This window comes from Bufo gargarizans, chromosome 4, assembly GCF_014858855.1.
Source record: "Bufo gargarizans isolate SCDJY-AF-19 chromosome 4, ASM1485885v1, whole genome shotgun sequence".
NCBI lineage: Eukaryota > Metazoa > Chordata > Amphibia > Anura > Bufonidae > Bufo > Bufo gargarizans.
In genome coordinates, this window is record NC_058083.1 from 294120599 (window position 1) to 294146480 (window position 25882).

The 25882-nt window shown below is 45.3% G+C and overlaps 2 protein-coding genes across 8 annotated transcripts in view; one reads left to right on the top strand and one right to left on the bottom strand.

Annotated features, from left to right (window-relative positions):
* Nucleotides 1–12507, bottom strand: part of HDAC2 (histone deacetylase 2) — a 63729-nt gene extending 51222 nt beyond the window's left edge. For both annotated transcript variants that reach the window (XM_044288776.1, XM_044288777.1), the window contains exon 1: nucleotides 12208–12507. In XM_044288776.1, the coding sequence (XP_044144711.1) occupies nucleotides 12208–12259 (52 nt within the window). In that variant the 5' untranslated portion in view covers nucleotides 12260–12507. The remainder of the gene's footprint in view (nucleotides 1–12207) is intronic.
* The window catches only part of LOC122933775 (protein ALP1-like), a 104973-nt gene that overhangs the window by 73678 nt on the left and 5413 nt on the right, over nucleotides 1–25882 (top strand). Inside the window, exons 1-3 of one of the 6 annotated variants that reach the window (XM_044288782.1) lie at nucleotides 12633–12654; nucleotides 14811–15052; nucleotides 24154–24248. In XM_044288782.1, coding sequence (XP_044144717.1) covers nucleotides 14843–15052; nucleotides 24154–24248 — 305 coding nt within the window. In that variant the 5' untranslated portion in view covers nucleotides 12633–12654; nucleotides 14811–14842. The other 5 variants (XM_044288778.1, XM_044288779.1, XM_044288780.1 and 2 more) reach the window with 5 other exon arrangements.

A 25882-nucleotide genomic window follows, 5' to 3' on the forward strand; every position in this document is an offset into this window, starting at 1 on the left:
TTAAAAATAAATAAAAAATAATTGAACTCGCCTTAGTCCACTTGATCGCGAAGCCGGCATCTCCTTCTGTCTTCATCTTAGCTGTGTGCAGTAACAGGACCTGTGGTGACGTCACTCCGGTCATCACGTGATCTTTTACCATGGTGATGGATCATGTGATGACCGGAGTGACGTCACCACAGGTCCTTTTCCTCCACACAGCACAGAAGACAGACAGAAAAGATGCCGGGCCTGCGCGATCAAGTGGATTAAGGCGAGTTAAAAAAAAAAAAAAATTAACCCCTCCAGCGCTATTGTACTATGCATTCTGTATTCAGAATGCTATTATTTTCCCTTTTAACTATGTTATAAGGGAAAATAATAATGATCAGGTCTGACTCCATCCCGATCGTCTCCTAGCAACCGTGCGTGAAAATCGCACCGCATCCACACTTGCTTGCGGATGCTTGAGATTTTCCCGCCACCCCATTTATTTCTATGGGGCCTGCGTTACGTGAAAAACGCACAAAATAGAGCATGCTGAGATTTCCACGCAACGCATAAGTGATGCGTGAAAACCGCTCATGCGAATATTCCCATAGAAATGAATGGGTCGGGATTTAGTGCGGGTGCAATGCGTTCACTTCACGTATCGCATCCGCGCGGAATACTCGCCCGTGTGAAAGGGGCCTTTAGGTGTTCCACAAGAATTGATTGAAAATGGAGATGAAATTCCAGAATTTCACTTTTTGGGCAGATTTTACATTTTAATAAATTTTTTCCAGTAGCAAAGGGTTAACAGCCAAATAAAACAATATTTATTACCCTGATTCTGCGGTTTACAGAAAACACCCCACATGCAATCGCAAACTGCTGTACGGGCACACGGCAGGGTGCAGAAGGAAAGGAAACACCATATGGTTTTTGGAAGGCAAATTTAGCTGAACTGGTTTTTAGATGCCATGTCCCAGCCCCCCTGATGCACCCCTACAGCAGAAACTCAAAAAAGTTACCACATTTTGGAAACTACAGGATAAGGTGCCAGATTTATTGGTACTATTTTGGGGTACATATGATTTTTTATTGCTCTATTACGTTTTTTGTGAGGCAAGGTAATAGAAAAATTGATGTTTTGGCACAGTTTTTATTTTTACAGTGTTTACCTGAGGTCAGGTGACTTTTTTATAGAGCGGATCGTTACGCACATGGCAATACCTAATATGTCTACTTTTTCTTATTTATTTAAGTTTTACACAATAATAGCATTTTTTAAACCAAATTAATGATATTTTAGTGTCTCATAGTCAGAGAGCCATAGCTTTTTTATTTTTTGACCGATTCTCTTAGGTAGGGTCTAATTTTTTGCAGGATGAGGCGAAGGTCTGATTGATACTATTTTGGGGGGCATACGCCTTTGTTATCACTTGCTGTTGCAATTTATGTGATGTAATGTGACAAAAAATTTTTTTTTACGGTGTTCACCTGACTGGTTAGGTCATGTGATATTTTTATAGAGCTGGTCGTTACGGACGTGGCGATACCTAATATGTACCGGTATATATTTTTTTTTTTGTATTTCACTTTAGCACAATAGCAGCAGTTTTGAAACAATGCGGGATGAGGTGACCGTTTTATTGATACCATTTTGGGGGGCATACGCCATTTTTAATCGCTTGGTGTAGCACTTTTTGTGATGTAAGGTGACAAAAATCTTTTTTTCTCTTTTTTTACACTTTTTTTTATGGTGTTTATCGGACAGGGTGGATCATGTAATATATTTATAGAGCCTGTTATTACGGACGCGCCGATACCCAATATGTGTGGGGGGTTTTTTTTTCTGTTTTTTTTTTTATAAAATAAGGGGTAAGGGGAAGTGGCGTTTATTTTTCTTTTTTACTTTATTAAAAACATTTTTTTTTTACTTTACTTATGACATTCACTTTTGGGGGTCTGATCTTCCTGCAATGCATTACAATACATCTGTAATCATACACTAACAGGCTGCCTAGGAGACACAGCCTGAGGCTATATCTCCCCGGCTCCCGTAGAAGGCAGTTCTAAATGCCTTGAAATTTAAAAAAAAATCCTAGAATCACTGGAGACTACAGTTTAGTGCAGAAAGAGGTGGGTATCAATTTATTTATTTTTTAAGGCGTTTAGTGGCATGGGGCTCCTTTTTAGGCAACTTGGACAACCTCTTTAACTCCTTGTCTAAAAACATGCCTGTAGAGAATCTAGCACTTAACAGATAGCAGAGACAGAAGATCTGATAGCCCTTCAAATTCTTCCAGAATTCCAAGCATATAGCACAAGAAACAGGTTTGTGACTTTTCAAGTAGTAGTTACCAGGTTTGAAAGACCTCAGAATCTAAAAAGGAGAGAACACTCAGAATCCAGACCAAAAAATGAAGCCCGTTTACCCAGTATGAGAACAGATCTGGATTTCCCAATAGAACCAAAGGGTCTGTTAGGGTCATCTTCCTTACGTCTCATGCACATGACTGTGATTTGGTTCCACTTCTAAGCATTTTTTGTGGGTCAGATGCGGACCCATTTACTTCACTGGGGCTGCAAAAGATACAGACAGCACTCTGTGTGCTGTCCGCATCCATATATCAGTTTCACGGCCCCACACAAAATAAAATGTGTTCTATTCTGGTCTGTCTCACGGACAAGTATAGGACTACTCTACTGAGGGCTGGATGTTCCGTTCTGCAAAATGCGGAAAAACACACACAGGCAGCATCCGTGTTTTGGGGACCACAAAACAAGGTACGGCCTTAACCAAAGAAACCAGAATTTCTTTAAATAAGCTTGGACTGTAGTCTTAATTTCTCAGGTGATTTTCAAGAAAGAGCTATAGGCGAGAATAAAATCTCTAGCAAAACACATCTAGCCTGGTTGGGACTTGGGAAATATTAAGGATTTCAATAAAAAATTTCTTTGGTTTCAAATTTTGCCTGTTTGCAAAAAAAAAAATAATATATCACTGGAATACCCCAAAGCACTCCTATTTTGGAGACTTTGATTCAGACCCTGCTTGATCCACATGATTTTAACATATACCTTTTTTTTTTACCAGACTCTGAAGGATAGAAAAGTGTGCTACGTTTTTGTATCCTCAACACATACATGAAACAGCAAAAACATGATGTGAACCCACCCTAAATGCCATCTCTAGAACATGTGGGGCCCTTAATCCTCCTTGTCTAGGTGGTCATCCACTGTTGCAATGTTATCAGAAAGAACCATGTCTAAGCGTTCGATATGGACTGGCATCCTGAACAGGCTTGAGAAGAGCCAAGTGTTCTCCACCATTTATGGAAAGATCAGATCCTTCCACCAGGACCCTTGGTAGAATAGCTCATATACATGCACACCACCCCAGGTGACTGGCATCTGTGGTATTATCTAGACTCGACATGTCCATTGAACCCTTTTGAATAGATCAGATTGGAGGCACCAGGTCAGGCTTTATTATCCTCCTTAAAAGGGATTCTGTCACATTGTTTTACCCTATAGAGATGCGGACATGCACGGCTAATCGCCACTAGAATGTCCGCAATATACTTGTGCCATAGCGCTGTGTGCTTTTATTGCGTTTAAAAAAATTATTTTATAGATATGTAAATGAGCCTGGTAAGGAGCCCAAGGGGCTGTACGAACCTTCCTGGTGCCCAGCCACGCCCCCCTGTGAAGGAGCCCAGCACCACCTGCGTCCTCCGAATCTCCTCCTTGCTCACAGTTAGATTACCGTAATCTCACGATGCGTGAGCTCGCGCATGCGCAGTTCCTTCCCTGAGGCTGATGCCAGCACAGGGAAGGAACACTATACCGGCACTGCGCATGCGTGAGCTCGCACATCGCGAGATTACGGCGATCTAACTGTGAGCAAGGAGGAGATTCCTGGATACAGGCGGTGCTGGGCTCCAGAACGGTTAGTACAGCCCCATGGGCTCCTTACCAGGCTGATTTACATATATATATATATACACAATCATTTTTTAAACAAAATAAAAAAGGACACAGCTCTATATGACCGGTATACTGCGGACATGCTAGCAGCGATCTAGCCGTGCATGTCCGCATCTCTATAGGGTAAAAAGAGGTGACAGAATCCCTTTAAAATTGTTATATTTTGACAATGAGAAGAATCCAGTACAACATTTTAACAGACTCTGCTGTCGGAGATAAGTGTAAGCGACAATAACTTTACATGGATATCCACCACACTGGAATAGTAGCCATGCGTGGTGTGAACAAGGCTTTGGAAGTTTGGGTGTAGTAGACATGTGGGAACACACTGCTAAAAATACTGGATGGTAAGATTTGTACTTAGCGTAGCCATTTGGAAAGTGATAAGGCAGAGAGCCCATAGTTGTAACTTGAAGACATTTTTCTTAGGAATAAAAACTAAAAGCAAAAAAATTACTGGTGTAAAGTAGAACTGGCCTTTATTGCACATAGCAACCATATTCCACCTTCAATTTTTTACAGCTCCTTTGGAAAATGAACTGTGGAATCTGACTGGTTGCTATGGGCAACTAAGCCAGTTCTACTTTACACCCGTTTGATCAACTTATCCCATTGTTTTAAAGACTATCCAATGAAGTGCAAAAATGTCTCTTTCTGGATAACTATTGATGACCCTGCCCTTCTGGTTCTTCCATATACCTGGGGAGTCTAGTGGGCGAGAGGTGACCTGGTAACATACTGAATGAGGTGAAAGTATAAAACTAAATAAGGAAGAACAGAGTTGAGTAAAAACCCAGCCCATATTCTCGGGGATCCCAGGACTCTAAGAACATTTAGGGACATTCGTACAGCCACATCACAAGATAGGACATGTCCTATACTTCACTGCAACATGAGGACCAAAGACCCATTAAAGTCAACGAGTCTGCACCGTAATGCAGCTTGCACAAGGCCGGTATTCGCGTTTTGAAGATCTGTGTGAATACCCCCTAAATCCTCCATTTGTGCTCTCATTTTGTCACTGCCGAGGATGAATTTTAGGTCTGCAGTATAATGGATATGAAGAAAGCCCAGGATAAGACATTGGTCATAGGGGCCGGCGGAGAACATTAGTTCTCCAGTTCTCCTGAAAAAAAAAAATAATAAAAAAAAAATTCTAAAACAGTCTGTCCCCAAGAAGAAAGGGCATCAGTGTGGGGGTTACTCTTATGATGGCAGCCTTTGCCTGCTGCTCTGAGCGGGCACAGGTGCCGTGTCTCTTACCCTGCTCTCCTGGTAGCTTCATCGTTCATATGCCTGCTGCTGTCTCACTCTCCTGTTCGCAGGCTGTGGCCTGCGCTCTCTCTAAAGTGTGCTGTCTTCAGGCACACATGCTCTCTCAGGCTCTTGAAGGGCCAGTATGTGCACATCCTTAGTCTTCCCTGTCCTATCACAGATCACTTCCATGTATTTAAGGTGCTATTCCCACGGAGAGAGCACCTGAACTTTAAGTTCCTAGCTTCTAGTTAACTAGTGAAGGTGTGTTATTCTGTCTCACTACCTGTGTATCAAATTCCTGCCTGTTAGCCAACTATGACTGACTATCTAGCCTGTTGCTCGTATTGAACCATTGCCACCTGCCACCCAACCCGTTTCTCGGATATGTTAACCTCCGCCTGGCTTGAGCTTGGCCAGTTTCCTGACTACGAATATTGCCTGAACCTTTAGTGCTTCACACAAGTATCTCCGAACCCCATGGGTCAGCCGATGATTACACCGGGACTATCTCAAGAAGTAGCAGTCTGGTGGCTCCCCTGTAGCGAAGACTAGACACTTGTACAGGGGTTAAATGGTGAAAACCAGCAGACTGCCAGGATAAAGACTTTAGAGACAGCTCAAAGCCAAACTGGTTAGTTGGTACAATGGGTCCACGCCTACTGCTCATTAGATAGTGGCATGAGGCAGCAATAGTAGGACAGCACAAAACAGACAAGGCAGTAGATGTGTGTGCGGCTGTTTAGGTGTAGTAGTAGCAGCAGCAGCTGGGTAGGGGGTCATGGTAGCAGTAGGGGGATGGGCAGCTGTAGCAGCAACATCAGCCATACAGTATAATCAGGATGGTAAATAGGCAGACAGTTGCATGATGGGGCCAGCGATAAGTAGCCACCAGATGCCATGGCAGATCTCAACCAAAGGAGTGTTAAAATCCTCACGGATCCATGCCTCATTTATTTTGACAAATGTGATGCTTTGTAGACTGGCGGAGGACAACTTTGTCTGTTTGGGTATGACGACGCCACCTGCTGTGCTGAAAACACTTCTCAGAGATGGCACTGGAGGCTGGACAAGACAATACAGCAAGAGTAAACTGGGACAGTTTCTGTGACTTTTCAATCTGCTTGCCCAGAAGTCCATCGGCTCAGGGAACACTATGTTGCCAGAGAAATCAGACAGTCCATGGTGGACTGAACCAGGCAGTACGTGTCCATTTGCTGATTTGAGTCAGCCTGGCAAGGCACCTGAAAATACTGCTCCATGATGTTCATGATACTGAACTGGCTGCTACGGCTTCTACTACTTGTGGTAGCAGGGAAGGCAGGTGACTCAGTGTGGGGCAGAGAGGGGCCTCCTGGTCAGGCACACGGGCAGCAGGCATCTACTCTCCAAAAGCTATGGCAAGCTGCGTACACAATGTATCCTTGTAATTATGCAATTTGGCCTCCCTTTGGGCAAGAGGAAAACATTCCATTTTGCTTTGATAACAAAAGTCGAAAACAATGGCTATCCAGTAATCATCAGATTGCCTGATGCTAACAATACGCCTGTCAGTATGTAAGCAAGAAAGCATATGGCGTGTTATGCTTGCCAGTGTACCCAAGAATCCTTTTCTTTCCAGCTCCACCTATCACTGCAATGATCAGTTGTCATCATCATCAGCCTTGTGCGCCTCTGCCCACGACTCCTCCTCCAGTAGTAGCTCCTCATCCTCCACTTCCTACTCCATGGGACTTTTACCGTGTGGGTCCCCCACAGCTACAGGACAGGACAGATGTGGAAGCTGTTCTTCCGCTGTCTGTTGTTAATCAGCATGAGCATCTGCTCTAAGATAAATATCAGGGGGAGTACATTGCTGATGTCGCAGTTGTCCCTATTGACAAATCTGGTGGCCTTTTTGAAGTATGTAATGTAGCCTAATAAGCTGCCACTGCCTGACCTCAAAACGCCACATGCTCCCTGCTGAGGTGGTCTGGTGACAAAATCATACACAGCTTTACATATTTTCCAGCATATGCATGGTGGAATCAACCAGTGCAATGGCAGACTGTTCTGTTGCTGCAAGTCCAGGCGGGAGTTCCTTGCCAAATAATAGCTGAAATGACAGGACAGTCTCCTGGACATAGCCAGCATCTTCTGTAAGTCACAGTAGTTTTTCAAAAAGAGTTGCATGTGTAAATTTATCACACGCGCCATTCAGACAAGCATGTGTAATTTCCCGCAACTGCTGCACAGCGACAATGTCGCTGACCACCTTACCCAGTTGGGAGTTGACGCAGAGACAGACAGCAGAATGTCTGTTCCTTAATGCACTTCAGCAACTGATCAGCTGTGTGGCTACTCTTGCCCAGGCTGATCAGCTCTACCACATCAGGCAACTCTCCACTTGACACACATGATAGGATGGGGGGGTGAGTGGAAGCAACGCTCTGCCCCGTTTGTGTTGGGGATGGGAAGGAGGTCCATGGAGGAGGCGGATAAGCACCTGGTATGGGAACCAGACTGACACAAACATGGCATCAATAGGACCTGGCCGTGTTGCTGCATCTCCGCTGCCGTGAAAAACATGTACTGTCCCTGCCAATAACAGCTTCTACAACTATCCATGGTGGCATGCACCTTGCAACACACCAAACATTACAATGAGCGGCCATTGTTCTGAAGCACACGACAGTACAAGGCATGGATGGCTTTTTTAGAAAAATAATGGAAGCTAGGTATCTTCCAGTGAGACTAAGCACATGCCATCAGTTCCTTAAAGAAAAAATCCACTAAGTGGTACGGTAGTGACTGCACTGCTAGCAACTTGGCTAAATAGGAGTTAAGTTTGCACTTCAGACTGCTGGACGCTTAGAGTTCTTTCCTGGCCACACATTCCATGATGATGGCTGTTGATGGAGAGTAGAAGGAGTAGTCTTAATGTGAAAAGCAGTAACTGATGATATCGATCACAAGGACACCATACTGAATGCTGCCTGGCTGCTTCAGAAGAGACCAGAAGAAGGACACTCATGTTCTAACAGCTGGCAGCCAGTTCTATTTTCCTAGGATCTGGTAATTTTTCCTCATGTGTTGCAGTAATGCCATGGTTCCTGTGTTTGTGTTGGAACGTCCACAGCTTATTTTCATCCTGCAAGTCTAGCGTACGGCAATGCTTTCTTCTGCTGGCTGGAGAAAAACTGCCATACAGGAGGCACTTGAACAGCATGAGCTACAGCCAAGCTTTGCTTACGTGTTGCACGTTTTAAGCCTGTGCCCACAGCATCAGCAGTTCCTGAGCTGACAATAGAAGCAGATTATTGGGCCATGGCAGTTTTTTGGGAGATTTTGCCGTACGTTGCCTCTGCTCTTTATTGCTCCCACAGCCATCATCCTCCTCAGCTCTCCAATTTGGTTCCCAGGTCCAGTCCAACACACAATGATCATCAGCACCACTTTTATTAGCCTATAATATGTCATCTTGGGCTCCGTGGCACAATGTCAGATTCAGAGGTGTGACCTTGACATCATCCTGCTGTGACTAAAAGGAGGAGTGAGCCATCCACTCCACAATATTATCCTCCTTGTCGTTAAGGCCTCTTTCACACTTGCGTTGTCCGGATCCGGCGTGTAATCCACTTGCCGGAATTACACGCCGGATCCGGAAAAACGCAAGTGTACTGAAAGCATTTGAAGACGGATCCGTCTTTTTATGGACCAGTTCAGGTTTGAAGTCATATTGTGAGGCTTAGATAATAGAAACCTCCCAAAAATGACCCCATTCTAGAAACTACACCCCTCAAGGTATTCAAAACTGTTTTTTCAAACTTTATTAACCCTTTAGGTCTTCCACAAGAGTTAATGGCAGATTGAGAAACAATTTTGAAATTTCTATTTCTGAAAAATTTCAAAATTTGCTTCTAAACTTCTAAGCCTTGTAACATCCCCAAAAAATAAAATATCATTCCCAAAATGCTACAAACATGAAGTAGACATATGGGGAATGTAAAGTAATCACAATTTTGGGGGGTATTACTATGTATTACAGAAGTAGAGAAACTGAAACTTCAAAATTTGCTAATTTTTCTAAATTTGCTTTTTGGACCCAATTTTAGCAGTGTCATGAAGTACAATATGTGACGAAAAAACAATCTCAGAACGGCCTGGGTAAGTCAAAGCGTTTTAAAGTTATCAGCACTTAAAGGGACACTGGTCAGATTTTCAAAAAATGGCCAACTCCTTAAAGGGATTCTGTCACCTCCCCTAAGGCAAAAAACGATTTAAAACCAGCCATGCAGCACAGCTTACCTGGATTAGGCTGTGCTGTTCAATCTTGAAATCCGTCCAGCAGTTAGTTCAAAAAACGAGTTTGATCAATGAGGAAATGCGTCCTGAAGGTGCCCAGAGGGGCGTTTTTTTCTTCTGAGAGAGCCCAGTCCCGCCCCTTTTTCAGTGCCCAGCCCGCCTTCCTTTTACTTCCTAACCGCCGCCCCCAGCCTGCCACAGCCTCTCCTGCCTCTCCTCCCCCTCCCTCTTGCCGAACGAAGTCTCGCACAGGCGCAGTACCCACTGAGGGCTGCGCCTGTGCGATCATCAGGAGACTGAGGGCAGGAGCTTCATCTTCGTCACTGGGCATGCGCCGAGCCCAGTGACGTCCGATGCTCGCTCTTCCCTCAGTCAGCAGGGAAGAGCGAGCATCGGACGTCACTGGGCTCGGCGCATGCCCAGTGACGAAGATGAAGCTGCCGCCCTCAGTCTCCTGATGATCGCACAGGCGCAGCCCTCAGTGGGTACTGCGCCTGTGCGAGACTTCGTTCGGCAAGAGGGAGGGGGAGGAGAGGCAGGAGAGGCTGTGGCAGACTGGGGGCGGCGGTTAGGAAGTAAAAGGAAGGCGGGCTGGGCACTGAAAAAGGGGCGGGACTGGGCTCTCTCAGAAGAAAAAAACGCCCCTCTGGGCACCTTCAGGACGCATTTCCTCATTGATCAAACTCGTTTTTTGAACTAACTGCTGGACGGATTTCAAGATTGAACAGCACAGCCTAATCCAGGTAAGCTGTGCTGCATGGCTGGTTTTAAATCGTTTTTTGCCTTAGGGGAGGTGACAGAATCCCTTTAAGGTGAAATAGGGCTGAGTCCTTAAGGGGTTAAAGACAGAGGCACAGTTAAACATCCCTCCCCCATCTACAAACACACTGCACACTGGCATTGACAATATTTACTGGTACTATAATAAGAGGAATGAAAATAGTATGTTAATGCAGTTATTGCAGCACAATATGTTCACTAAAACTGCAGGTATCTGTATGCAATACAATGTGTTTGAAGCAGAAGCTATTGATGCTGGAACAAACCCCCCCCCCCAAAAAAAAAAAAAAAAACCTTATGAACTGTGGAAACTTGAGGTTTTCAAAAAACAAAGGCAGGCTGAACACAGTATAAAACGGCCCTCGGTTGCCCACCAGAAACACGTAGGAAAAACTACTTAAATTTTTTCTATATGCTTCAAGACTAAATAAAGTATGATGGATCTTTTCTGAGTGCTGAACAGACTCCTATAGTCTCCCTACCGCACTGAGCTGCGTCTGTAATAGCTTTTTTTGCCAAACACAGTGCTCATAATGGTGTCTCTTCAGCCCAGAGGCTGACGGAGGACATTCCAAAATCCTGCAGGATTGGTTCACGGGATGTCTGTCAGCCCCAGTCCTCCTAGGGTCATGTGATCTGTGATATGCTAGCTCCCCCTGCTGTCCTGCATCTGAAAGCTTCCAATCCTATTATACTGCACAGGGAGAAAACGCTCAATCAGCGGCAGTGGGAGCCGACAGCCCTCCCAGCACACTGCGCTGCACCTGAAATCAACATGGCCACATGGACCGCTCTCTGCGTCACTCCTGACAGCAAGGACAGACATGGTAGCTTCATCATTTCAATTTCTTTCTCTTTACGGCCTCTGGTAGCAATGGTGCACCTCATCTCCAGACAGCTCTCATCAAGTACATAAAAACACTTGAGGAAGATGGACTTTACCAACCAGGACACCTTGGGACCTTGCTAGGAGTCCCCCAGAAGGAGTAGTAGAGGTTCCTCAGGAGAGGACCCTTGTTCCACTGTCAGAACATCTTGGTGACTTCCAGCAGACTGGTTTTCAAGTGCCATGAAATGGAGGGTGGCGTGGCCAGCAGAAGAGCTATGGTGTGCCAAGCACTAGGGTCAACTTAAAGGGGTTGTCCAGTCTAGGTATGTCCCTGATGTGACCTATAGTTCAAGTAGGTGTGACTGCTGAGGCCTGTGACTGGTTGCAGTGGTCATGGGTCCAAGCTACTTCCTGGCCCTGGGCAGGACCGCAGATTATTTGGGGGGGGGGGGGGGCGTTGTAACAGATCGGGAAGCGAGAAGGGTATGTATACAAGTTGTTGAGGCCGCCCCACCGGGCAGCAGATTTATATTTTTTACTATAGATCGCCTGGTATTCCGAGCAGATTTCCAGTTCCAGTTTGAGAAGACCATCCTCTAGAAGACCCCTTTTCCATGCAGATTTGTGTGGTGGTCTCAGGGAGGGTTGGCTGGCAGGCAGGGGCGTAACTAAAGGCTCATGGGCCCCGATGCAAGAGTTCAGCTTGGGCCCCCTTCCCTCAGTGCTTTGTGTGTCTTCTTATGCGGCACAAGGGTCTTTGGTCCCCTCAGCGACTGCCACCTCTGCCCCCCTATAGCTACACCCCTGCTGGCAGGAATCCGTGACACAAACCTGTAGGTGTGAACGCGCGCTACAGCCACCAGGAGGCCGGCTGCCGCTGGGGGACATGCATCCTCTGCCGCTCAGAACTTTCCAGCGCACTTTGGAAGCCGCAGCCATCCTGACTGGAGGCCTCGCACGTCCAGTCTAGGCCCGGCGGTAACAGCTGCAGCCCCGGCATCTCCCCGACCTGCGCCGCTGTCACCTGGGCTGCCCCCGCAGCACCGCGCCCCCTGGAGGGAGGGAGGCCTCCCTGCAGCGCTGCTGCCCCGGCACCGGGCTCTTACCATCATAATAGTAGCAGACCTTCTTCTTTCCGCCCCCCTGACTGTACGCCATGGAGCGCTGTGCGGACGCTGCGGTCACTACGAGCTGGCGGTGGACGGGACAGGCCGGCTCTCACCGGGACGCACACTGACACCCACGGCTGCCCGTTATTCGGTGATCAATGAGAATTTCCCGCTCGGCCGGGGACGCGCACAGAAACATATAATATACAGACACGGTACAGACAGAGGTGGGAGGGGCCAGGTGAGGTTTGGGGGGAGGAACTCAAGAGGGGAGAAGGTGGTACCCCAGCTTTGGAGTACGAAGGAAAGCTGCAAGATGTGGGCGGGTCTAGTCGCTAAACGGCGTTAAAAAGGAGGGGCGTTTCGGGACACTCCATCTGTGGGCGGGGCTTTGTACTTAACGTGGGCGGAGCCGAACCGCCTCAAAACATCAGCCACACTAGGGTACGTAGAATGCGCGTTGCCGTAAGGGAGAAACCAAAAAGCTGTTGCTAAGAGGGGGGGAACTTAACCGGAAGGGTTCGTACCATTCCTTCTGACTAGCTTGAAGCGCATGGGTAATTTGTATGGTTGCCGCGTACTTACACCCCAGGCCTACTGAGGGCAATGGTAGAGGCTTTTCTTTATATTTCCCTGAAGCGCACGCCGTGCGTCCATCGCCAGGATTTGGCTGCGCTGTGATGTACGTGTCAGGATGGAGGGGGGAGGCGGGATGCTGGATGGCTGTGTCCTGATTGTCTTATTGCGGGTGTCCAGGGGAGTGATGGCTGTCAGGGTGGCTGGAACTTGTAGTGCACACCCACAGCTCTGAGCTCCACCTAGGTATGCTAGTAATAATGTGACGATCTTGTGTGCACTTCAGCATTGCAAGGACATGCCTTGTGCTCCCCAGCAGCAGACTCCAGACTGCCACCAGTGACTGGCGAGGACCTTTCATAGATTTTTTGGTTTAATTAAATACCTGTCTTTGCCAGGTAACCCTGCTGATGCTGCCATCCTGCCTGCGTGTTTATATATATATATATATATATATATATATATATATATATTCACTCCTGTGCCCCCCTGTATTTTCCCCGCTCAGTATGTTAAAGGAAACCTGTCAGCGGCAAAAACCGCCAGCAGTACCTTCAAGTAGCCGACAGTGTGCTTCTAATTTTTTTCCTGCAGTCAGATGCGGTAAAAGCAGGAAAAAACGATCTTTGATCCCCTGCCTGTGCTATTTTCGAGTCGCTCTTGAAGTCAAGCGGGCAGCGGCCTCCTTGCTTCAAGTCAGGGTAACCGTGCCCCGTTCCCTGCCCCTTCGCTGTGATTGACAGACGGCTGTCAGTCACAGGGAAGGGGGCGTGGTTAAGTTCACGTCACCATTTAGCTTTCCGTTCTTCTGATCAAGAGCAGGAACATTTATTTTTAAATCTGTTCTTTCTACCATCAGTTCTGATCAGTTTGTGTCATTTCTGTCATAGCAGTTATTTTTGACAGGAGAAAAAGTCCTGCAAAAAATAATTTATTATTTTAATTTTACGAATCAGAAAAATATAAATCGCTGTTATGTGAACATCAGTGTTTCATCAGTGAGTATGAGCCAAAACCTGGAGTGAGAGCTACACAGAGATGCTGTATAAGGGTCCATTCACACGTCCGTATGTGTTTTGCAGACCGCACATCGCCGACACTCTCATAGAAAATGCCTTTTCTTGTCCGGACAAGAATAGGATATGTTCTATTTTTTTTGCGGAATGGAAGTGCGGATCTGCAAATGCGGATGCGGACAGCACATTCCGGTCCCATTGAAAATGAATGGGTCTGCACCCAGTCCGCGAAATTGTGGAACGGATGCGGACCCATTTTGCGGACGTGTAAATAGACCCTAATGGAAACATTTGCTCCTGTTCTGTGTTCAGAGCCGCACCTGGTGGCGTTAGGTTGGCAGGTGACATGTTTGTTCCTGGAGGTCATGATTTCTGCACTTTTCCCATTCATCTCAATAGGGTTTGTAGAAATCCATGTTCAGGTTTCAGAAACAAAACTATTCCCGCAGGACATTTTTGGGTCACAGAAAAATGAGTATAAGGGCTGAATCACACGACCATGATCGGTCCAGTAAACGTGGTCCGTGTGTTGTCCGCATCTCCCGCGACGCAAACTAACTGCATTATAGTGTTTTTATGGTATAGTCAGTTCCTATCGGATTGTGGTACTGTTTTACTATACTCGCATCATCCATGTCAGTACAGTACAATAGCGCCACATTCAGATAATCACTGGCTGCACCAGGGGAGATGCGGACAACACACCTGGACCGTGTTTCCTGGACTGAGCATAGTCCTATGAATCCGCTCTTACCTTAGACTCCAGAACACTCCACTTTAAAAAAAATATTGGCACAATACACACATGTGGGTGCATATATATTTTCCTACTATAGGAGCTGGAAAACACATTTGTATTTATTTATTTATTTTTTTTTGCAATTGTCACAATTTGCACAAAAAAAAGCTACAATTCTGTGTTTTCCAGTTCTTATATTATGAAATGTGCCTTTGGTACAATGTAAATTTCTTCTACGGATCTAATGCTTCCATATCTCTGTGTTGTAGGATACCAAGCTGTGCGCGGCAGTACAGTCAGAATGGAAGACGGCGTGAATACAGTCAGAGTGGAAGACAATGTGAATATCGTCAGAATGGAAGAAAATGGGAATATCGTCAGAGTGGAAGACAACGTGAACATAGTCAGAATAGAAGATAACGGGAACATGTCTCTGCCTCCAGTAAGACTTCCTTCAGCACATATGGCACTTCTAGTACTGCTGGCGAGAAGACGGAAACTGAGGAGACAAGTAAGCATAAAGCCGCCCTGCATCAGTATTTGTAACTGAAAGCTAGGAGTGGATTTAAAGCACAGACTATGTACAGATCTCTGTATTAGGCCTCAAGCACACCACCGTATGTTCGGTCCGCATTTTTAGCAGATCGGATGCGGACCCATACATTTCACTGGGGCCACAAAAGATGCGGAAAGCGCACCGCGTGCGGTCCGCATCCGTATGTCCGTTCCACAGCCCTGAAAAATAGAACATGTCCTATTCCCTATTACCAGAGGAACTGCTGAGCAGAATTAGCAGTATTTGTGGAGTGTACAACCTCTGTCCTGCACTAACAAAAGATGGGGGAAGAGGCGAGGGAGCAGCTGAAATGTACATAATGGAGCCTTGCCAAATGTCCACTAAGCCACGCTCTGTTGTGGGGTAGCGGGAAAAAGTGCCTACTTGAAGAGGACCTTTCATGGGTCCAGGCATTATGCAATAACCAGCAGGATATGTAGGGCATAGCGCAGGGAGGTAATATTGCTTACTAGCTTGTCTGGACGCCGCTCTGTTCGCCCGCTGTGCCCCCCGCCTTGGTACAGGGAGGGAGGAGACTGTCCAATCACAGGGGAGAGTGTCACAGCCAGGGAGAAAAAAAAGCTCACCTTCTACCTGTGACGCTCTCCACTGTGATTGGACAGAGCTACAGCCAGGGAGAATATGGCAGTCTCCTCCTCCCTGTACCGAGGCGGGGGGCACAGCGGGCGAGCAGAGCGGAGCATTATTACATCCCTGCACTATGCCCTACATATCCTGCTAGTTATTTCATAATGTCTGGACCCATGAAAGGTCCTCTTTAACCCCTTAGTGACCACCCATACGCCTTTTTACGGCAGTCACTAAGGGGCCTTAGGCTGGGCCGCCGCGTTTTTACGTTGGCCCAGTCTAAACGCTGCATGGCTCTCCTAACAGCCCTGACCGGCAGAAGTTCCGATCCGGGCTGTTTAACCCTTTACATGCCGGGCGCAATGGTACCCACTGCATGTAAAGTGGTGACAGAGGGTGCGGACTCCCTCTATCTCCCATCAGCACCCCGAAAATGCAATCGCGGGGTGCTGATCTGTTGGGAAACTTACCTCGCTTCCGATCAGGGCCCCGAGCCTGTCTTCAGTTCTCTCCAGCAGGCGGTGCCTCTCTGGCTAAGCCTGCTGGTCAATCTTTTAATAGCATTGCTATTGAAATGTAATGCATTATAGAGATGATGCGTTACATTTTAAAAGCAATCAAAATACTGTATATTATAGTCCCCTTGTGGGACTTTTAAGTAGTAAAAAAAATAGAAAAAAATACACATTTATTAAATAAAAAAAATTCCATAAAATAAAAAAATATGCTTTTTTTCCATTGAAAATGCACTTTTCAGTGAAAAAAATTGCAAAAAGAAAATATCCCCAATATTTTTGGTATTGCCGCGTCCATAACAACCCGGACTACATAAACATTACATAAATTATCCCCTATGGTGAACGCCGTAAAAAAAATAAAAAAAAATGAATTTCTAATTTATTCTTAGTTTCCACGGAAAAAACGTAATGGCAAGCGATCAAAAAGCGGAATTTACTCCAAAATGATACCAATGTAAAATACAAGTTGTCCCTCAAAAATCAAGCCCTCACACAACTCCATAGAAAAAAAAAAAAGTTGTGGCTCTTGTGAAGTGGCAATGCAAAATCATTTTTTTGATTAATAAAAGGGGTTTTATTGGAAAAAAAGTAGTAAAACTATTTAGTATCACTGTAATCGTACTGACTCAGAGAATAAAGATATTATGTTGTTTGTACTGAAAAATTAACGCGGTAAAATTTATAATGTAAAAACGCAGTGGCAGTATTGCTATTTTTCCCCATCTCCCTCCCAGAAAGAGTTAATAAAAGTTGATCAGAAAGTTATGTACCCCAAAATGGTGCCATTAAAAACTACAACTTGTCTCGTAAAAAAACAAGCCCTCATAAAGCTATATAGACGGAAAAATAGAAAAGTTATAACTCTTGGAACGAGACCATGAAAAAAGGAAGAAAAACGCTTGGTCATAAAGGCCCAAACAGGCTTGGTCACTAAAGGGTTAATATATGTGATGTAAGGGGTGCGCCCCAGTGTGAGCCAAAATGTTGGAACATTTATAATAGTAAATCTGCCCCAATATCTCTGGGCATAGTACTGGGGGTCAGACCCGGAGAAAAATGGATTCTAGTGCCCATAGAACCATGCCACAGTGTGCATTTATATCACAAGTGTGTACCTGTATTCATGGATGTGTGCAGGAGACTGTGACAACTTTATCCCCTTCTGCCCATCTTTCCTGCTCAGAACCAAAGGCAGTGGCCTTAACTCCTGATCATTAGTATCTTAAAATACCTGGGCTGCATTCACACGACGTGTGAAGTTTTTATAGGCTCCTCTCTTGATGCTGAAGGACCTGCGCTCCAAGTGTGATGATGTCACCATGCGCTTCCATTCCTATCCCAAGATGGTCAAGAGAACAACCTCCAATGGTGCTGTCATGAGAGACTCCTGGAAATCGAATTACCCGTAAATCTAAATTCTCATGCATAATATCCCTTCACACTATGTGGCCAATAGAAAATGGTCATTATGGCCAACAAAGGAAGAATGATGACAGCAGAGGTCTGTTAGGAGCAGGAAGGGAGTATTCCACCCAAGGTGCCCATATTTGATCATGATGGTTTGCTAGAATGGCGGTCAATTTGTCGCTGACCATATGAAAATCTAGTCTACACTTTACTTCAGAGAAGTCCAGAGGGGGTTCTTTTTCCAGGCTGCTGCAATCATTTGTTTGGGAGAGCAGGGGGATTCTCCTCTTAAGTACTGCCTCCCACAGGTTCTTTCGGTTATTATGACCCATTACTGAGTCAGGCCCCATGCACACGGGCCGTGTTTCACAGCCGTGTGCGGGCCGTGGAACCGCGGCCTGGATCCCTCCTGAGAGCAGGAGCGCACGGCGTCACTGGTTGCTATGACGCCGTGCGCTCCCTGCTGCCGCCGCAATACAGTAATACACTGGTATGATCTATACCAGTGTATTACTGTACTGTGCCGGCAGCGCACGGCGTCATAGCAACCAGTGACGCCGTGCGCTCCTGCTCTCAGGAGGGATCCAGGCCGCGGTTCCACGGCCCGCACACGGCTGTGAAACACGGCTGTGTGCATGGGGCCTTAATGAGGTTATAGACTCTGATCCAAAGTCTTTTCATCCGAGGACAGGCCCACCACATATGCAGTGCATCGCCTACAGACAACATCCCACTGAAACAGTTGGGAGAATAGCTCGATGCTGAGTAGGCTAGTCTAGATGGCGCTAAATACCAGCGGAATAATACTTTATAAGACGTCTCTAACATTAATCTGTTTTGGACACTTTTATGTGTTGAATCCCAAATTTGTTTACACTGATCGTCCGTTAAGGTAGAGCCCAAGTCTGATTCCCACTTCAAAATGTAGGACAATTGAGTTCTATAAGAGGTATGTATAAGGCCTCATGCACACGACCGTTCTTGTGGTCCGCATCTTAGCCGCATTTATGGCGGCTCGGTTGCGGACCCATTCACTTCAATAGAAAACAGGAGTCGAGGCTCACCTGGTCATGGTCTGAGATGGAGGCACGGATAATCGCCAGGAACTCAGCGATGCTGAAGGACCTGCGCTCCAAGTGTGATGTCACCATGCGCAACACCAGTTTTGTGGTATACTGCATGACATGCCGCTTACAGTACATAGGCTGTACTTCTAACAGCCTCAAAACCAGAATTTGCTGACCTATTTCTGATATTCCACATGCACTGACCCGAAATGTTTCTGCAATCCGTTCACACTATGCGGCTTGTCATGCAGGTGATACCAGTAGCCTTGTGGTGCAAGGAGTGGAAAGGGTTAAAATCCCCAAACGTGGAGGTGATCACAGGAGAGTTCTCTTAAATAGAGAATCATACTGTATTTTTACTATGGGTACTTGTGTACCAACAGGTCTAAATCGCAGACATGATCTTGTATTACATTATTGACCTTGGTACATTTTTTCTGTTTTTTCTGCAGCTTTTCCCCTTTTCTCTACTCATGTTTAGCATATTTTTTAAGTGTTTGAGGTGGAGCTATGTGTTGTTTGTGTCCACCTGGCACGCTGAACCTGCCTCTTATTTAAGACCAGTGTCTTACACCAGTGTTTCCCAACCAGTGTGCCTCCAGCTGTTGCAAAACTACAACTCCCAGCATGCCTGGACAGTCTTTGGTTGTGCGTGCATGCTGGGAGTTGTAGTTTTGCAATAGCTGGAGGCACACTGGTTGGAAAACACGGTCTTACACTATCATGTTGTCATGAGTAAGGATCTGAATTTATTGATCTGAAACGCGTAGACCTGGTGTACATGTCCGGATTTTAGCACGTTTTTGCATTAAAGCATTCAATTGGTCGTTTGGAACCTGGATTTTCTTTTTTTTTTCCTACATTCACTTCAATAGGTCCACAAAAGATGTGGACAGCAGTCCGTGTGATGTCCGCATCCGTTGCACCGTTCCGTGGCCCCGCAAAAAAAAATATAACCTGTCCTATTCTTGTCCGTTTTGCGGACCAGAATAGGCATTTCTACAATGGGCCGCCCGTTCTGTTCCGCAAATTGCGGAAGGCACACGGACGGCTTCCGTTTTTTGCGGACCACAAAAAAACGGTACGGTCGTGTGCATGAGGCCTTAGGGTGGTATACATTTCCTTGATGAGACCTCTAGCATGTGGATGCCGCAGATGGCAAGTTTCTAAAGCAGTCAAGGATAGAGGGTAGTGGCATTTTTGAGTAGGGATTCAGTAAAATGTTTTTGTTGGAGGTAAGGAAAGATTTCCTTGGACGGTAGCACAAATCTGCTTTGTAAGGAAGTGAATGGTACCACGCCATCGAAGTGAAGTCATTTGGCTGTCCAAAGTCTAAACGTTCCTGGGGAATCCTGTTCTGGGGGAGATAACTGGTAAAAAGTGGTGAAAGAGGCAGGTGCATGGAAAGTAACCAAGCAGAGTATCTCAGAGTTCCAAATTTTGACAATTTTTAATAGCATAGCACAGGGCCAATAAACAGGGAAACAGTCTCCAAGGCTTCGAGGGAAAGCCAAAGTGGGGCATCTCTGATAGAGTGAAGCAGGGCTATTTGAGCTGCTTGGTAATATTTTTGATTCAGTACCATGAGACCTCCTTTGAGTCTGTCTATAAAGTGGAGCTGCCTGGAGAGATTCTTGGTGAACTGGACTACCCTTTTGTATTGCAGGAAAGCATTTTGCTAGGTAAGGACTAAGAATAGAGGAGAACTTTTTAGAATATGATGCAGAAAAGTCTTTGGGCCCTGGGTGTTTCTAAATCTTAAGTGAAGTAATCGCCAATCCTACCACTATTGGAGTGGTTTCAGAATGTAGGCGCGATACTAGAGTCTGGTATGGGAGGTAGACTAGTCTCCTGTAAATGGGTAGAGCTCTGTTCAGGACCTGTGGTTGTGAATAGAGGTGGAATAGGATTATTATTATTTTTTGTTGGGATTAGCGGTTATTGTGCCTTGATTAGTTATAAAAGGGCCTGGAAGTTAGGGTTGATCGAAGTTTCCTAGCTAGTGGAGTAGACTGCTCATTGTTTAGAGTATAATACTTCTGACGGGATCATCAAAGTTTTCATTCAACAGTATCAGTGAAGCAAAGATCGAGCTGTCCATGCGTGAGAGAGCTTGGTGGGTGCCTTTAATGGGGTTCACCTTTGCCAGCACTTCACATTTTTGTTCGAGTCCTTGTTGCTTGAGCATTAGGGCTGCACTATATGTGAATTTTGTGCGATTGCGATTAGGGCCCTAAAAATCGCGATAACGATATTTTAAGGGAATTGTGCTAGAGGTCTATTAGATTCTTCAAGGCAAAAAGCACACAGAAATTACTGATAATGCTGAAATGTAGTTAAGCATAACTCAAGAACTGAAATGCACAGTGTTTTTCAAAATAAAACCTCTTTTGCAGTAATGCAAATATGTTATTTAATTTAGTAAAAGTACAAAATACAAAACTTGCCATTTTCTTAATAGCACTAATAAAATAGAATAAATAGAAGAACATTTGTTCATTATAATAACGACTTGCCTCCAGCCCCTCCTCCCTCCCCGCACTGTAACTGATGTATCGCCGGCCGCGCTGTGCAGCATAGCGTCCAGCGATACATCCGTGTCAGCCACGTAAAAAGTCAACCATCGCTTTATAAGACGCACTGCCAAGTTCGTCTTATAAAGCGAGAAATATGGTAATACAATTGCAGCATTTTTGGGTCGGCCAATTGGCAATTGCGATATGGCGATTTATTGCGATTGCTTTGGCGATATATTGTGCATTCCTATTGAGTATACTTTCGTGTTTACGATAAGCTGCCATCTGTATTAATAACCTGCGAAGTACTGTTTTATGGGCTTCCCAGAGAGAGATAGGAGACTGAAGGGCCATTCATAGTAAAGTATTCTTCTAAGGTTTTTTCTTTATTTTTTTTATTTTGCGGCCTGTATGTGTAACCATTCTCTTCAATGGGGCCACAGAAAAAACTGAAATTTCTCTGTGTGCATTCTGTTTTCCGTATGTCTGTTCCTCAAAAGAATAGATGTTCTATTATTGTCCGCATTATGGACTTTACAGAACGCAAAACATCCAACTGTGGTGTGCATGAGCCCCAAGTGTGTTTTGATAGAGAAGAACACTTTATTAATAGTGAATCGTTGAGAGAACAGGAAGGATTGGGTGATTTAGACAGAGTTAATGGGAAACGGACATGGGGCTATGGTCGGACCACAGTGTAGTGTGTATATTTGAATCGGATACCTGAGGGATTTGGGAAAAATCTGGCCAATTCAGGAGTAAAGTAGGTTTGGTGCTGAAGTGTGTAGTGGGATGTTTTTCTCACCAGGCATCTACTAAATGGTACTGCGCTAAGAGTTTTGAAAGTATCTGAGGATGCAATCTGGAAAAGGCGGTAGACGAACAGAGGGAGAGGCAGAAGATTTGTTCAGGTTCGGATTCAGTATGTAGTTTGAAACCCCACAGAGGACAACTGTGCCCACTTTGTGGGAGTCTACCAGTGTAAATACCGTGAGTCAGTTAAAAAGTGGGTATTGGCAGTGTAGTAGGAGACTATGGCCACTGACATCCTGGATTGTGCAAGTAACAATTAAATGACGACCCTCCGGGTCTGTAATAGTGTCGGAATGGGTAAAAGGGACTAATTTACTATCCTGCTGGAGGGGTTGAGCGAATGCTCATTTGCATATGAATTAAACGTAGTTTTTCCTGCTTGTGCAAGTCTAAATAAAAGGACAAAAGGTACCGTTACAATCCTGTATAGGTGTGCTACAGAGCCATGTAAGCGCTGTATATGGCCATATGGATGTGACAGACTCCCTTTATTGGGATATGCCCCAGGAGCGGTTCCCTAGGATTTAGCAAAATACTTATATAAAATATATATAATCAAACAATTATATCCGTGCAATCTCAACAACAGCAACAGTATCGTTAGTGGCTGAGTTCCGCTGGAGGGAGAGACTCCCACGGGCGAGACCCCACCATCTCGGAAAAGGAAGTCTTTATATATAAAGAAAAGAAAACCGAATGGTACACAACATCAACTCGCTAATGAAAGATACTAGGTTGATGAGAGCTAGAGAGTCAAGTCACTGAGGATGGACTGGAGGTTGGCTTAGGATTCTTGCGGGTGGTTAAGGGAAGGTGATGAGAGGATGGGGAGGTCCCTGGGGTCTCCAGTGATGAGTAAGACAAAGATACTGGAATGAATGTTCTAAGTCTTATTTTGCCTTATCTTGATACATAAATAAACTTTAATGGGGAGCCCCAGCGATAACGGATCTGCTTCTTTTGCAGTATTTCCAGATATGGCTTGAGACTTGGAGAGCACAACATTTTGTGGTGGAGGGGCTAGATCTGGGAACAATTGATGTGTGGCCTTGAAAAATGACAAGAGAAGCTTAGCGCGCTGCTTGCAGTAGTTGCTCCTGGGTACCATGGAAATGAAGCTTCAGAACCACATCCCTGGGGAGGCCTTTCAGTTTTTGGGCAGTTAGGGCTCTATGTACTCTATCCATTTCCAAACGTTCAAGTGCCTGTACCTGGAGATCTGTGATGGACTCGGGTAGACCTGATTCAGAGGTTATAGCTATGGGTTCTGTTTTCCATATCCTTTAATTTGTTGTGGAGGAGTCTGATGTCATCCTGGAGTTGTTGGATTTTTATTTTATTTTTTTCATGTGACTCCAGTACTGTGGTAGCATTATCCATCCAATCTTCGAGCGCTGACGTGCGGTAGCATTATCCATTCGATCTTCAAGTGCTGACGTGCGTTGTACAATTTCCCGGATTTCTCTGGTAAAGTTAGTGGTGATATCTGCGGAGACTTTGGCAAGTTCTTTTTTGCATCCTACCTTGAATCTGGGAGAGCAGAGCATCTGAGGCATGAAGTGATGCCTCGCCAGAGGCTGCGGGGCTTACGGGTGACCAGTCAAAGTACGTAGGTTGCCCTCCAAGGGACGAATGGGAGGAGCATCCACAGGGGTCGGAACGGGAGATGTTTTTGGAGCTCACTTGATGGAGGTGTGCGAGTTGGCACTCTGTATTCCAGTATTGTGAGGAGCTGGGGACATTGTAAAGGAGACAAGGTGTTTGAGGTTCCAAAGGGTCTCTATCTTGTGATATATCCTCCAGTGCATCAGCTGTCCACAGAGCTCTACTGGCTCATGGTGAGTACAGGGAGGGTTCCAATGTGCCCCTTTCAAAGGAGAGTGGGTGTTGTAAGGGCTGTAGTGGTGGAAGCATTTGGGAGAGCCATGTGAGCTGAGTAAGGAGAAGAATAGTAGGCGTATGAGCTGGAAAATACCACTACATGGAGCTCCGAGCAGTTATTTAGCTATTACTGTTCTGAAAGATGTAAATGTGATCTATAACTGGCTCGTAATGAACGGAAGGAGGGTGCCCCTTGTACCTACTTCCTATCTATGTAGTTGATGCCTGTGTATGTACATGACATATATATTACTTTTTATCTACAGGAGGCAGCCAGGCAAAAGCGACTGTGGATTCATCCAGTAATCAGAATGAAGCAAGAGAAGGGTACTTTTGCGATGCTATATGCAGATCTTCGCAGGTAAAACTACAACCTACAATATATGTAGTACGATCTTGTGGGCAAACTTTATTTTTTTTATGATATTCCTGGAAATGTGTAATATGTACAATAATATAGAGATTTTTTTTCTTCTAACTATGTACACAGCATGTAGAGATATATGTATTAGTCCTGGCACACAACATTTTGGCACTGAAATCTTCAGGCCCTTTGCTGTGACACAGTGGTCCACATTTACTAACGTTAGTGCACTTAGACTTTGGCATAAATTTCTCCAAAATGTGGTACGTACAGTTTGTTGCATCTAATTTTAGGGAAATTATCTGTACCTAAACCGACAAGGGGCATGGTTTACCAGAAAAGGACATGGCTGGTGTAAAGTTCTGTCTCAAACTAGGCAAATTAATAGTTGGTATAGGGTTAAAGCCCCTTTACACTGGTTGATATTCGGGCAGATTTTCACTAATGAGCTTTCATATGAATGCTCATCAGTGATTAGCAGGCTGTTTCAAGGTGCTGCCCATTACCCGATGAAAGAGCGAAACGTTCATCAGGTAATAGGATCATTGGTGTGGACACCAAAATCATTGTGGGCAGCAGATCGTACTGTCTTAATAACCTCTGAAATAATGATTCCGTGTGCAGACGAGCAATGGCATTAGCGATCGCTCCTCCCTATACTGTGCAGGTAAATGTACCGCTTTATCCCCACTGATGAGCAGGCGACTTTTGGGAAGGAATGCTTCCAACCTGAGCCCCTGTGATAGACGGGCTGTCTAGACCTGCACCAGATTTAATTTTGCACAATCTACAGTATTAGTAGTGTTTTTACAAACTGTGTAGGAAGCTCTAAGTTTTTAAATTGGGAAGTAGCTTTTCCCCCTATGATGTCACTTCCTTTGTAGATTTCTTTAAAAATAAATACATTGTAAAGCAAGTGTAACAGGTATGAACTGTACTCTACAGCTGGTACTCTGCTTTCACTGCTGAGATCAGAGTTAACTCCCCTTCCAACAGTGAAACCCCTTGGATGCCACTATCAATGTTATCAGCTGCCCTTCATTTGTACGGGACTGCCGAGAATGAGCACTGGCTCTGCTATTTCCATCAGCCCAACAGAAGTGAATGGCCGTGCACTTCCCATTCATTTCTATGGGACTTCCGAAAACAACCAAGTTCTTCACTTTGCACGCTCCGTTCTAGAGATTGGTGCAGGTCCCACAACTTTCATTGGTATGATATGCGCCCAATGTATCAGATGGGCCAACCCTCTTAAGACTATTGAAATGTGCAGATTGGGGGGAGGGGGTATGAAAAAGTTGTTTTCTTGATAGGCCCTTCAAAGAGGATAAAGGCCCTAAGACGCAACAACACAGGGAAGGCTTTTGGTACAAGTACATAAATATCCTTGAGGATACCCACCATAGCCCCAAAAAATAAATAACTTTGCTGCTCACTTCAAAAAACAGCATCTGCCATGGGTCACGTGTGATATGTAATATTGCAGCTGACATCCCGAGCTGGCACCAGCTATGAGACCCAGTCCACAGACACATCTGGCACAGTTTCTAGAAGTAAGCAGCCATTTTTTTCCTAATCCAGTATTACCCCTTTAAACCAAACCAAATCTCTGTGAAAGATCTGAATATGGC